The 13,829-nt window shown below is 39.6% G+C and overlaps 1 protein-coding gene across 1 annotated transcript in view; it reads right to left on the bottom strand.

Moving 5' to 3' along the window:
- Window positions 1–789: 789 nt before the first annotated feature.
- Window positions 790–13,829, bottom strand: part of IRAK3 (interleukin 1 receptor associated kinase 3) — a 61,608-nt gene continuing 48,568 nt past the window's right edge. Inside the window, exons 9-12 of the mRNA XM_023225145.1 lie at window positions 9,492–9,690; window positions 9,167–9,229; window positions 8,915–9,079; window positions 790–7,622 (exon numbers count right to left, since the gene is read on the bottom strand). Of these exons, the coding sequence (XP_023080913.1) occupies window positions 7,146–7,622; window positions 8,915–9,079; window positions 9,167–9,229; window positions 9,492–9,690 (904 nt within the window). The 3' untranslated portion in view covers window positions 790–7,145. The remainder of the gene's footprint in view (window positions 7,623–8,914; window positions 9,080–9,166; window positions 9,230–9,491; window positions 9,691–13,829) is intronic.

Here is a 13,829-nt window from a genome sequence, read left to right as displayed (position 1 = left end):
TTGTGCCTCTTTTATGCTCTTAAAAACCAGCACTCATTTATCTTTTAGCTGGATCTGCCTAGGAAGTATGTTTTTAAATCATACTTACACACTTTTGTAACTTAGTTATGTGCACAAAACAGTCCTCCCAGCTAGAACTCATTAGAGTTGCTATTTTACCCTGGAGTATACTTTGCTATTTCCTTTTATAATTAATGCATTGTGAATCCCATTAGCATCGTTATATAGGTTCCATCTCTACCTGCTATAGAAAAACACCGTATTCAGTCACATTTCCTCTGCACTGCTAGAAGTTTTATTTCCAACTAAAACTACAGCAAGGTAAAAATTTTATGTAAACTAAAAATGGACAGTGGAGTACAAGTCTAGAGAACGAATACTTTGTGGTGGAAAATTTATCTCCACAAAGATTTCTCATTTAACTGTAGATAACTCCTTGAAGTAGGGATTTGTAAGTATAAATCTTACGGGTAATTTTTAAAAGATTTTAGCAAAATCAACTAATAGGTAATTACAAAAGAGTCTCAGTTGTGTACTGTGATCTGTACTCTGCTTTTCTGTATTTCAGCTTATCTGGTTTTTGCCTCTTGCATTGCTTTGTCACATGCCCTCTCAAAACTCGTTACTCAAAGGATACCAGACAAATCCATTTCGTAGCTTCAGTTACTAAGGTAGGAAGATAAAAATAATAAAGAGCAGTGGAATAGAAGCATTATTACTAGTTGCTAGTTGCCACCAAGGGCACAACCAAGCAAAGAGCCAAGTAAATGCAGAAATGTAGAAAATGGCTGTTTTTTACAAAAACTTTATTCTTTTCTAGTAAAAATGATATATGTTCATTATAAAAGTTTCAAATACATAAGAGTCTGAAGAATGTAAAGATCACCCGAACACCACCACCCAGAAAAAAACCATCCTTAACATTTGGTGAAAGATCTCTCTATGAAACATGTATTATCTTATAACATTTAATGTTATAAATGAGCTCATATTAAATGTATATTCTGTAGTCTGCTTTCTTGATTCAATAATATTTTGGGAACATATATCCATAGCAATAAACATACATCTAAATATTTTTAAATGACAACTGCATGGAATTTATTTAATCCATCTTCTACTGAAGGATATTTCAGTTTCCAATGTTGTAATATCATAAACATCATGAAGTATATGTTTGGGCTCATGTTTAAAGACTTGGACAACTTTTATTCATTAGGATAAATTCCTAAACAAACTGCTTGGTAAAAGTGTATCAACATTTAGGTTTTTGATATATGTTGCCAAATTGCCTTCTACAAAGGTTCTACCAATTTTCACTCCTGCCAGTAGTGAACAAGGATGCCATTTCTTTCAATTGCTTCAATCTTTGCCAATATGGGAGGACAAGATAAATAATAATAAAATAAAAACACACGTATCTTTATTAACTGTTTTCATGTTCAAATTAGGGATACTTTGAATTTTTAAGTTACCCTTTTTCAAGGCAGATATTTCCCGGACTTGAATAAAGTTGGCAAGAGCCAACTCCTTTAAGCCTCATTTTCTTTGATCTAATAGATCAAGGAATGGAAACCAGCTCAATAGGTTGTTTAAAGCTTAAGAGATATGTGAATGCACCTAGCACCTACTAGACACAACAATGAGCCTGCATTTCCGCAAGTAAGCAATTCCTACTACCTTACCTCCATTCCAATTAATGTTTGTCTATGAGAATATTGTAATATTCAAGAGCCAATGTAAACCTCTGTAAATATTATCTTGCTGTTTAAAGAGATGACCAGAAACAGTTTGCAATGATGCAGATGAAATCCATAATGAGTTTCTTAAATGAAGGTTTGGCAGGCAATACAGGTCTTTAGAATAAAAATGCCTCCCAGGAAAATACTTGCAAGTCAATTCCATAGACCATCAAGTATATATAAATGATTTGGAACAGGAAGACAGATACAAAACACAACAAACATCAGTTTTTTCCCTGCCAGAACACTGGTTTATCATTGCTTAGACAAGGTTTTGGAATATTTTCCACAGTAGAGAAAATTTACAAGCAACACATACAATGACTAATCTTCTTTTCAAAGGCATCTCAGATATTAGTATTTAAAATTAATAGTTTTATTCAAGAATGGTAGAATGGAATAATTTAAGCAAGGATTGATTATATTCTGAATACCAGAAAGATAAACTTCGGGTACAATCTACATGACAATAGCATTTATTAATGCTTTTGAAGATGCTTTGAAGGACTATTTGATTCATTCATTTTACAAATATTTGTTGAACCATATTATGCACCAGGTACTGTGCCAACCATTAGGGATCCAAAAATGAGACGGATGTAGACCTTGCCCTCAGGGAACCTGCAGTTTTGTGGAAGAAGAAATATAATTTAACAGGCAACTCCAGTATCACGTGATAGTGACCTGAGGTTTGTGTAGGTGCCTCAGACTCCCTGGAAGATGCCATCAGTATCCAAACAAATGCCCCAAAGAAACCACATACTAATAGAAGAACAGAATCTGTCACAGTTGCCAACCACAAAGCACACCATAAACTACTTAGTGCATATGAATAGCAAAGTGAGGGCCACCATGGGATTATCAGTCACACAACAGGACAAGGAGAAAATCTCTCTGAACCTATTTGGAAGAGCTGGCAGAGGAGCCAGAACTTATGACAGGAGAACTCTGTGAGATTTATTCACTCACATGTAAGCTCCATGAGGGCAGCGAGATTTGCTGGTTTCCATCTGCACTGTAGCCCCAGCTCCTAGAATAGTGCCTGATACAAAGGAAGCCATTGATAAGTATTTATTCAGTGAATGGAAGTTTGGATGGATGGATTCATTTAACTCATATCAAGTAACTGCAGAGTGGGTGCCTGTAGCAGAGAAGTTGTAGCAGAGGAGTAGGATAGTGAAAAAGGCAGGAGACATGGTACCTACTAAAAGTCTGTGGAATCAGCAAATGACTTTTCACATCCATCCCTCTTCACAGGAGCTTGAACTGGCAGTGGCTCCATTGTGCAATGTGGAACACAAGAAAAAACATGGATTTTGAAGTCAGACAAATGTGAATTCAAATCCTGGCTCCTCCAGATCTGGGAGGACCTGATGGGAGGACTGGGAGGACTTGATTTCAGCAAGTTAGGTTCCTGACTCAGTGTCCTCATCTATAAGATGGGAGTCACGCCTTCAGAGTGACTCTGATGGTTAGCCAGAAAAATCATGCAAAGCTCTAGACCCAGTTCCCTTCACCCTTACCCCGTTTTTATGGTGTCAGGGATGGTTGTGCACAGCTGCTGTGAACCCCCAATTCCTTGAATAACCATCCTGAGTGCTTCATCAGTGCTCTTTTCTATTTCTCTTAATTCCTTATCTCTTTTTAGACACCTTCCCCAAGAAGCCTTCTTCACCTTCTCAAAAATGCATAATAATCTATTCCTTCTTCTCACCCTTTCAGCAATTACTTTCAGTTCCACTGGTGTGTGGTTCAAATAACAGATGTCACTGAACTGTTGACTTGGGTAGATGCCCTATCTTCCTTACTAAACTGTTTGTGTCTTACTTGGTACTCTAGTAGCAAATGCAGTGCTTTGATTCTAGCAGATGCTTAATAAATGCTACTCATGATAAACCTCACTTCCTGTACTCATCAGTCCTCAGGTCATAAAAGTTGTTTTACACAGGGTGATGTGCCACCCTGTAAAACTACAATATTATGCAGAGAGTCACAGATCATTATAACTCTCAAGAAGTCAATAAAATTGATTATGTCAGAAATCCCATACCTATTTTCAAAAACAACAAAATGTTTTCTCCATGTGTTTAGGCATTATAAAATGGGGCAAAAGCCTGAAGAAGCTTAGTAAATAGGATCTGCCTGGAGGATTGCTCACAGTGCATTACAAAAATGAGAGTAAATGAAATTATAAATTCATGTTTACTGATCAGAGGGAACACCTGGAGGCTCACTCTTGCTTTCTTATGTATCTTGATCTCCACATCATGAAACCATAAAGGTATCCTCTTATTACCCATAGAAAGGTGCAACATTTAATTCATATCAACTAACGCTTATTAATACACCCACTAGAAGGCAAATCTAATCAGGAAGACTGAATCACTCAACAGAAGATTTGGCTCTTCCCAGCCACAGTGACATCTGCTTACCACAACATTAATCAGGTCACTTCCAGCTTATTTGACTTCATCTTTGAGGTGTCCAAAATAGTCATACTCTAGAAAGATGATCTAGTCAATATGATCATTGGTCAACAATCTTTCTAGAGCTCCCACTCTGTGCTAACCAACATCCTAGGCAACAGGATGAATATAACAGAATGAAAAGAAAGGATCCTTTTCTCAAAAAACATACCAGTGATGGAAAGGTAAGATCTACGAATCTCTAACAATGTAAGAGCACTTCAAGGCAGTGGTTTTCACTGATGTGAAGAGTGGGCTTCACATCACTGGCATCAGTATCACCTGGGAACTTACTAGAAAGCAAAATTTCTAACCCCAGACCTATTGTATCAGAAGCTGGGTGAACCCAGCAATCCGTGTTTTTAACCAGATTTCCAAGTCATTCTGATGCATACTACAGTTTCAGAAACCCTGCTTTAAGTCGGCTAAGCAAGTTCAAATCAACATAATAGCAACAGATTATATGTGCTGAGTAATTGCATGGGCCTGGTGTTAATCAGAGCTTCCTTAATGACCCTTCATTGAATGTATTGGTGGGGGTCCATATTCTAAGTGAAAAACAGTTTAACACAGAGTCGATTCTTGATGATCTCTTTTGTGAATTATTAGTGGCAACTTCACATGATTCCAGGCTAATTTTCCCAATTCAGCCAATATAATCTCAGGTTACATCTCTAAAATAAGCTAAATGGGCCTCAGAATGGTTTGCAATATGTAAACCAAATGTCAAAGACTTTTGCTGCTTCCTTTCATTAACATGTGTAATCAAGAGTTGCCAAACTAGGACAGGTCACAGGAATAAAAGTTACATGAAGTTTAGTCCAACCCTTTCATATGTGTGGTGATCAGATGGGGCAGACAGCTCTGGGCAGCCAGGTACCCCACAGAGCAGTGGTGGGCATGGGCTCTCCCAACTGCTTACCCAGGGCCTGTATAAAGCCTGTCAATCAGACTAAGACTTACTGTGTTTTTAATCTCACTTTGTGCCTTTTTGGAGAATTGTAACTCCATGTTTCTGACCTTGGTCTGTTAATCTCACCCTGATTCCTGATGATGTTCTTCTTTGATTAGTTGTTCTTCAACATGGAATCTAATGTGAGTACGATTAACCCAACCACACTGACTCACCAAAAAATAAAATAAATAAAATAAAACAAAAGACATGAGCCTATTCCTCTGCTGGACAAGAAACTAGAGGTTTACCCTTCTGTTACAAGCTTCTTGGAGAGGAAGATTCAGTAAATCCTCTGAAAATGGTTTTCTTCAGTGTTTCTATCCATCATCATAAAGAGTCAATATTTACTCAGCAGTGTTTCTTATAGCTGAATTATCGACTATGTGGGTTCATCGGGGTAATTTAATTCAACTTAATTTATAAGGAAACACCTGCTCTGTGTAGGATGACACGTTAGGTTCTGAAGAGATGGCCCTTACATACTCAGGGAGTATGACAGACAGAGTAAAGTTCCCCCAAAGCTGTGCATGTCCCAATTCCAGAAACCTGTGAATGTGTTACTTTACATGAGAAAACGGACTTTGCAGGTGTAATTAAATTAAGGATCTGAGACACAGAGATTTTCCTGGCTTATGGGTGGGCCCAGTGAAATCACAAAGGTCTTTATAAAAGACAGGCAAAGGGGCCAGAATGAGAGGAAGAGGTTAGTGAAGATGCGGTGAGACAGAGAGAGAGGGAGATCTGAAATGTCACATTGCTGGCTTTGAAGATGGAGGAAGAAGCCATGAGCCAAAGAAGGCAGGTGGCCTCTAGAAGCTGGAAAAGGCAAGGCAGTAAGTTCTCTCCGACAGCCTCCAGAAGGAATGCTAAGGAATTCTGACCTCCAGAACTGCAAAATAATTTATGTTACTTTAAGTCACTAAATTTGTGATAATGTGTTACAAAAACAATAGAAAACCAATATAGGGAGTTTACAACCTAGTAAAAGAGATGAGACAAGCAGCTTTGATATAATTCAGAAAGTGATAAGTATAAAATAGAAATACAAAGAAATTGCTATGGCAATACTGATAAAGGGAGTACTTCTGGTTGTAGAGATTAGGGGAGCTTTCAGGAGGATGGCAGTTTTGTAGAGCTCTGATGATTGGTAGAATTTCAAAAGAGGGAGATCCAAGAAATAGCAGGAGTGAAGGCCCAGAGTTGGAAGGTGTAGATTAAACCAAAAGCTGACTTAGGCCCTTGATCAGCCATTTTCTCAGGAATAAAAATTACCTGATGGACATTTCATATAGTCTCCTTAGGATATAATAGGTCACTAAGTATGTTTTTAAAAAGCTGTAATAATAGTCAATACATGATAAACTGTCCTAAGAGTTTAGAATAGATCTTGGGATGAAATCCCCTTTCAACACAGAGCATGCCGTAGCCAAGGGTGAACCTGGCTCATTTTCAGACAAGCAGGCTAGTCAGGGATTAACCGCAAAACAAGAGGGGTCAATCAGAATAACAAGGTGATTCTTTCCAAAGGTATCTATTAACATTTACAAATTAGACATTTCCTACAACCCTTGCAAGCAAGCTAAACCAAACGATGGAATCCAACTGAATGTTCTTGGCAGATGGAGGCTCTGGGGACTCACACTGAGGATGATGGAGAAGACATTAGAATCCAGTCCCTTTTTGGTAGGTTTTGATTATTTTGTTTGGCTGAAGTCAGAACCCATGATCTTAAGGAATCTTGAATGGCTCTAATTGAGCGTCGATTTGGTCATGAGACAATTATCCTGATAAAACAATTTTTTAAGGCACTCTGAGGGTTTGGGAAAAAAGGAATGGAATTGTCCAGATTGTTTATCTGCATCACCCAAACTCACTATTGATCATTATCTTGGCATTGCTTATGGAGCCAATGTCTTCTCAAGGTCATACCTATACTCAGGTGCCTAGGCAATACTTGTTTTTTTCTTTATCTTCTGGAGGAATTTATTCTTTTTTGTGTTGTTCATATTCGTCCCAGGAAAGTTTGGAGGAACAGCTGCTCTCCACTGGCCTGCTCCTGCAAGAATGGCCTGGAGCTTCTGAAGAAGGATCCATATTTACCTCATAGGGCCTTAAGTCCTGGGATGGAACTATATACTTTGGGAACCAACTTTCTTCACGAGAAGAACTGGGCGTGTTGCAAGCTTCCTCATTTCTCTTGCTCTCTGGCTTTTTGTCCAAGCTCAGAAACATAACCTCAGACTGGCTGCATTCAAAAGGAGTTTTCTGAGTCATTCTCTCTATCCTCAAGCCTTCATCAGAAGGCAGTAAATGGTTATTCTGGCTTTCATCATCTTCCACTGGAATACTTGGTACATTCTCCAGGAATAGAGGAGAAGGACACCTGAAGGACTTTAGAGACGTGGGAGGATCTTCAGCAAAATACAAGCTGGCTTGAGTACTTTCAAGAGTATTTAGAACCTAATTAACAAAGAAGCAAACAGACATTAAACTAAGTTTGAATAATCTTTCCTTTTACTCTTTATCTCTCTACCTATAAAGAATATTGTTTCATTTTCATGAAATTAGTTCAACTATAGAATTTTGAATTAGAAGGGATCTTAAAAACGAGCTAAACCCCTTTATTTTGAGGAGTAAATTAAGTGACTTAAAACAAGGTATAAAAGAAACCACACTAAAGTAAATACCAAGAGACCTGACTTAAGCCTCAGATTTGCCACCAACTAGATTTGTGAACCTGGGCAAGTCTCTACATTTTTTAATTCAACCATGATATGTGGAGGATTGGAAGGGAATGAGGAAATAGACCTGTAATTCTTAAATGCCAGTTTGTTTTGTTGTTGTTGTTGGGTTTTTGTTTTGTTTTGTTTTGAGACAGAGTCTCACTCTGTTGCCCAGGCTGCAGTGCAGTGGCATAATCTCGGCTCACTGCAACCTCCACCTCCCAGGTTCAGGCAATCCTCCTGCCTAAGCCTCCCAAGTAGCTGGTATTACAGGCACGTGCCACCATGCCCAGCTAATTTTTGTGTTTTTAGTAGAGATGGTGGTTTCGCCACATTGGTGAAACAAATAAACAATTATTTGTTTATTTGTGCAAATAAATAAGTGAATGGGTGATTAAGTCTATGGATAGATTAATAACTTTTTAAAAATGGATAAGGAAAATATATGCTGCATTTATAATGAGCCAGATCTCTTAATGAAGATTAAACACTTTAGGAGGCCAAGGAGGGTGGATCACTTGAGGTCAGGAGTTCGAGACCAGCCTGGCCAACATGTGAAACCCTGGCTCTACTAAAAATACAAAAATTAGCCAGGCATGGTAGCTTGTGCCTATAATCCCAGCTAGTTGAGAGGCTGAGGCAGTAGAATCACTTGAACTAGGGAGGTGGAGGTTGCAGTGGGCCGAGACAGTGCCACTGCACTCCAGCCTGGGCAACAGATTGAGACTCTGTCTCAAAAAAAAAAAAAAAAAAAAAAAAATTGAATAAAATATTCCCTGCAAACTGCTCATTTATGTCTTTACATTAAACTTTTTGTGGTGTCTTGGTTCCACCTAGAAATGACCTCTACCAGAATACCAAATGATGTGGCTTTTTGACCTGGAAACACTAACTACTATGCTAGGATTCTCTGTTGGAGGCTGGATTTGTCTCCTTAACAAATAATTCACTTAAATACACAATTTATCTAGTTTAGATTTTCCATGGTTCTGTGGACTCAGTTTTGAATAAAACCATATATATACTCACTTCATCCATTGATGGTCTTAACTTTGCCTGCGTTGCAGCACACTGGCCTGCCAAACAGAAGAGCTTGATGGAGAAATTCCGAGGGCAGGGAGGTACCTTCTTATCTAGAAATGAGAGACATGAATCCAGGCCTCTCTTCTCCATCAATTCTGTAAGGAGATCCCGCTTGGAAGAGAGGGAGACAATTTTATCACAGAGAACTTGATCAGAAAATGACCAAGAGATAGGTGCCAGGATGAAAACAATTCTTACCAGCTGGATATGTTTTGGATCATCTAACACTACTCTACATCCTGTCAGAACTTCCATTATGACCTACAAGGAATATATAGAAAGTCAGCTATCTTAAACATATACACACAATTTGTTGCAACTATTAACCATGACTATGAATACAGCTCATTCTGATGAATGACTTTATATTTTGTTAATTGATTGATTACAAAAAATTAATATATAAGACGGGCTAACAGAAAATCAATGAGTCAAACGTTAAAACTCTTTGAAAAATTCTTAGAATCTAGAACATTCTTGGCAATAAACTCTCCTCCTTTGTTAACTGGCAGTTGGTACTCACAATTCCAAAGCTGTAGACGTCTGTTTTAATGGAAAGTCTCCCCCGTCTGATGTACTCTTCTGGCATGTACCACAGATGTTTACTGCTGCTGCTGGTCATATTTATGGTACAACTCTGATGTTCTACGTGGGACCGGAAGTGTGCCATGGCAAAATCAGTTAGTTTGGGTTGAAACTGATCATCCAAAAGGATGTTTGCACTAAAATTGTGATCAGGGACAAACAAGACAAAATATCATAAGGGCACTTCAGTGTAAACAAACATACTAAACTCACCTTCTTCACATCTGGTTAATTCACAACACTGTAAAATAAAGCCAAACAAATTTCCATGAACTAGAGAACATTCTTTCATTTTTCTTAATGTGTAAATCCAAGTGTTATCTGCAACCTAGAACAAAAAGCTGACCGAGGAACAGTGGGCATTTCAAACTTAAAGATACATATGTGAAGTTGATGGATAAAGCTGATGCTTTCTCAGAGAAACTGAAGTTAACCAAAACAGCTTTCCTTGTGCTTTTCTTACACTTACAGAGAATGTGAACTGAGTTTTAATCAGCTGGTTATGTGTCTGTTATGTGCAAGAGCTGTGCTGTGAAATGCTTGGCTTATGAGCACAGAGCCACTAACTTGGAATGATTTGAGGACTCTTTGGTAGTCCCTGCCCTCATGGCAGCCCTATCCCATGGTTTCATCTCTATGGTTTTTTGGTCTTTGAGTTTTATTTAAACTACAAATGTTTACAGAGATGAAGGCAAAGTGCTTATAGTCAAGTTAAGCAATTGTCACATTAAAACCTTAAGAATCATCTGATATTTTGGCTGAGGGTAGGCATTGGCTTACTTTTACCTTCAAAGGCTGTCAAAGCAGGAATGGGAAAGCAAAGCCAAGAGACAGATCCATTTTCCACTGCATACGGCCAGGAGTTCTGCCTTTCCCTGGCTCCGTGACCACCCACAGTTTCCTTCACCATGTAAGCCTCAGTGCCCTCTCTCCTCTCTCATATGAAATGAGGAGAACAGAACTCTGGCAGGGGGAAAACGAAATGCATAGCGTTCTCCGCAGCACTTGGTAATGCTCAAAAAATGGCAGTTAGGAGGAAGATTAGCAATCAATTCTAAGAGAACAGATGGATATTGAGAAGGAGGTGGGGCAGCCAACAGAAAGTCATGCGCTTCCCGGCTTTACTTAGGGCTCTTCAGAGCTTGCTCTTTATCCCCTGAAACCAAAGCATCTAATAGTAGACCTGCCCATCCAAAATGCCCGGAGGTATATTTGTAGTACGACAGGCTGTTACTAAAAGTGCTATAGCAACAGCCACGGGATATCAAGAAGTTCTTAATTCTGAACAAATTTTGAATCTTACAAAAACTCCAGAAGTCTTTGCTATCCTTATACAGGTAGGTTAATGGGCAGGCCCCAGTTCCATAGGTCTGAACTGCAGGTGTTCTTACTGTTCGGAGGACTCAGAGTCCTACTTATTTAGACAGTTTGGGAGAAACAGTTCAATGTATGAAGCTAAGGCCTCAAAGATTCTAGTCCAGACTTTGTCTAGGGCTGAGTTGACAATTGAAAAAACAAAGGGACTTCCAGTGGTCTTTTTTTTTTTTTTTTTGAGACAAAGTTTCGCTCTTGTCCCCCAGGCTGGAGCGCATTGGTGTGATCACAGCTCACTGCAATCTCTGCCTCCCAGGTTCAAGTGATTCTCCTGCCTCAGCCTCCCGAGTAGCTGGGATTACAGGCACCTGCCACTATACCCGGGTAATTTAGTAGAGACGGAGTTTCACCATGTTGACCAGGCTGGTCTTGAATTTCTGACTTCAGGTGATCCACCCGCCTCGGCCTCCCAAAGTGCTCGGATTACAGGCGTGAGCCACCGTGCCCAGACCCCGTGGTCTTTTAAGGATAAAGAGATACATTTTAAACTTTATTTCACTCCTCCTTCCGCTAAGGGTGGCAAGGGAATTGTAAAATCCAAAGCGCTCACCTTCTGAGTGCTAGGGCCTCTTATCAGCTGTGTGCTCTCAGCATTTATGAAAGGAAAGTCAGGCCTGGTTCCCAAGGCTCGTATCAATAAGCACAGTTGTCATTTCTCTCCTTGCCTTCTCCCTTCTCCCTGGAGAACCCAGCAGCTGCTAAAGCCAGCCTGGGCCTCACACACCCCCATCTGTCACTCCTCACCCACTCTTTTACTTTCTCACTTGGAGAACTGTTGGCTATCCTGACATACCTCAGATGAGGAACAGACTACAATCAGATCTGACTTCTGTCCAGCTCTAGATAAGGAAACTGTCAGTCAGAATCACTTCTTCCCTAGGTTGACTCTTCAATGGATCAGATCAAGTCTGAGGCTCCTGGAGATGCCCTGAGGGTTTCAGAGTGCTGGGGACATTTGAATGCAGGAGTTTGCCGGTGGGCCAGGAGGCGAGGTGGAAATAAAAGGTTCTCCAGCCTTCATTGCCAGGACCCCTCCTTCTGTCCCTCAACTTTGGAGTCACTTCTGCATGCTCCATTTCATTTCAGCACAGGGGGAGGGCAGGAATGTTCTGAATGGCAGATATGCAGTGTCAAACACCTAAACATCTTCCTCTACCACAGTTCTAAAAAAAGGCATAAAATTATAATTGACAATGCCAGAATCATGAGAATGCAAAATCTGAATTTTTAAAACACCAAAAAAAAAACAAAAAAAAAACCCTGAATCTTTTTTTAAGTACAAAAAGGGAGAAAAAAGAAACAATAATAACAACAAAACCTTCAATTTAATTCACTTATTTGACCAATAGCAAAGCTGGTGGGATGCTTTCAGCAAATGGTGAGTCAGCTTCTGTGCAAGTTGGGCAGAAGGGAGTTGAGTAACCACAAACAATGCTTACATCATAAAACCCAGAGAGGACTTTGGGTCAGTGAAAGGCCATCAACAAGATGTGAAATTATTCTAGGGTACTGAATTTACAGTTTGAATAATGACAATCTGTGAAAAGATAAGTCGTTCTCCAGCTGACTTTAGTGTATAACATAAATTTTGAGTCCAGTGATTTATTCTGTTCTAAATAAAGGTTAGCGGTAGCTGAGGAAGAAGGATGTTCTGTTTTAGGAAAGCGGAAATTGCAAAAGGCCCTTCAACAATCAATTTCTACCTTAATTCTTTTCCCCTGCTTCAACCTTAAATAGAATGTTCAAACACAAAGTGCCTTCGGCTTCCATGCAGATCAGCTGAGTAAGTTTATCCTGTGGGTGAAAATAAACTAACAAAATTAAGAACCTAAAATAACTAGAATGATGGCAATATCATGCAAAAGGACAGCCTGCAAGCAACTGTGGCCACCAAAGAGATACATAAAAGATACCTTTGACCCATATCCATGGTCCATACCCTCAATTTCATGTTTCTACAATCTATTTTTTCTACTCTTTATCACAAGGCTGTTTACCTTAACAGAGATGCCATCCCCTCTCCAGATAATTCCTTTAACAGAATGATCATTGGTTGTACACTGAGGAAGTATGGAGAATCCTATACAGATGATGAGTTTGTAACCTGACTCTAGGATGTTACTTAATTTCTCTATTAGTAGGGGTCTCTAGGACAAGTTTTGGGGGACCTGAATTCCCCAAACAAATGCTACTTTGTAATGAGAATTGCTTTCTTTGCTTAGTAGTTTATCTCCTAATTAAGTTCAATCCTTTGGACCTTAAACGTAAGACAAGATGCTCCACCTAAATTATAAGGCAGGATTTGAATTCAAGTGCAAATACCGTATTTGGCATGAAAGAGCATGATTGGTTTTTAAAGATATATATATATACTCACATATATAATATATATACATACCCACATATATATAATATAGATACCGATATATATAATATATATATACATATATATAGTATATAGCATATATATATATATATATATATATATGTATGGGCCCAGCAGTCCAGCTCCTAAGTGCCTGGAAACTCTCAGGAAAGGCTAGGACTCCAAAGAAGGATTTAGGGAAGAGGGGGCAGGGAGCCACAGATTGGCTCCAGATATAAAGAGGACCCGGCCGGGCGCAGTGGCTCAAGCCTGTAATCCCAGCACTTTGGGAGGCCGAGACGGGCAGATCACGAGGTCAGGAGATCGAGACCATCCTGGCTAACACGGTGAAACCCCGTCTCTACTAAAAAAAATACAAAAAAACTAGCCGGGTGAGGTGGCGGGCGCCTGTAGTCCCAGCTACTCGGGAGGCTGAGGCAGGAGAATGGCGTGAACCCGGGAGGCGGAGCTCGCAGTGAGCTGAGATCCCGCCACTGCACTCCAGCCTGGGCGACAGAGTGAGACTCCGTCTCAAAA

The sequence above is a fragment of the Piliocolobus tephrosceles genome, chromosome 10, assembly GCF_002776525.5.
Source record: "Piliocolobus tephrosceles isolate RC106 chromosome 10, ASM277652v3, whole genome shotgun sequence".
Classification (NCBI taxonomy): Eukaryota; Metazoa; Chordata; class Mammalia; order Primates; family Cercopithecidae; genus Piliocolobus; species Piliocolobus tephrosceles.
This window is presented reverse-complemented; position numbering and strand designations above follow the sequence as displayed.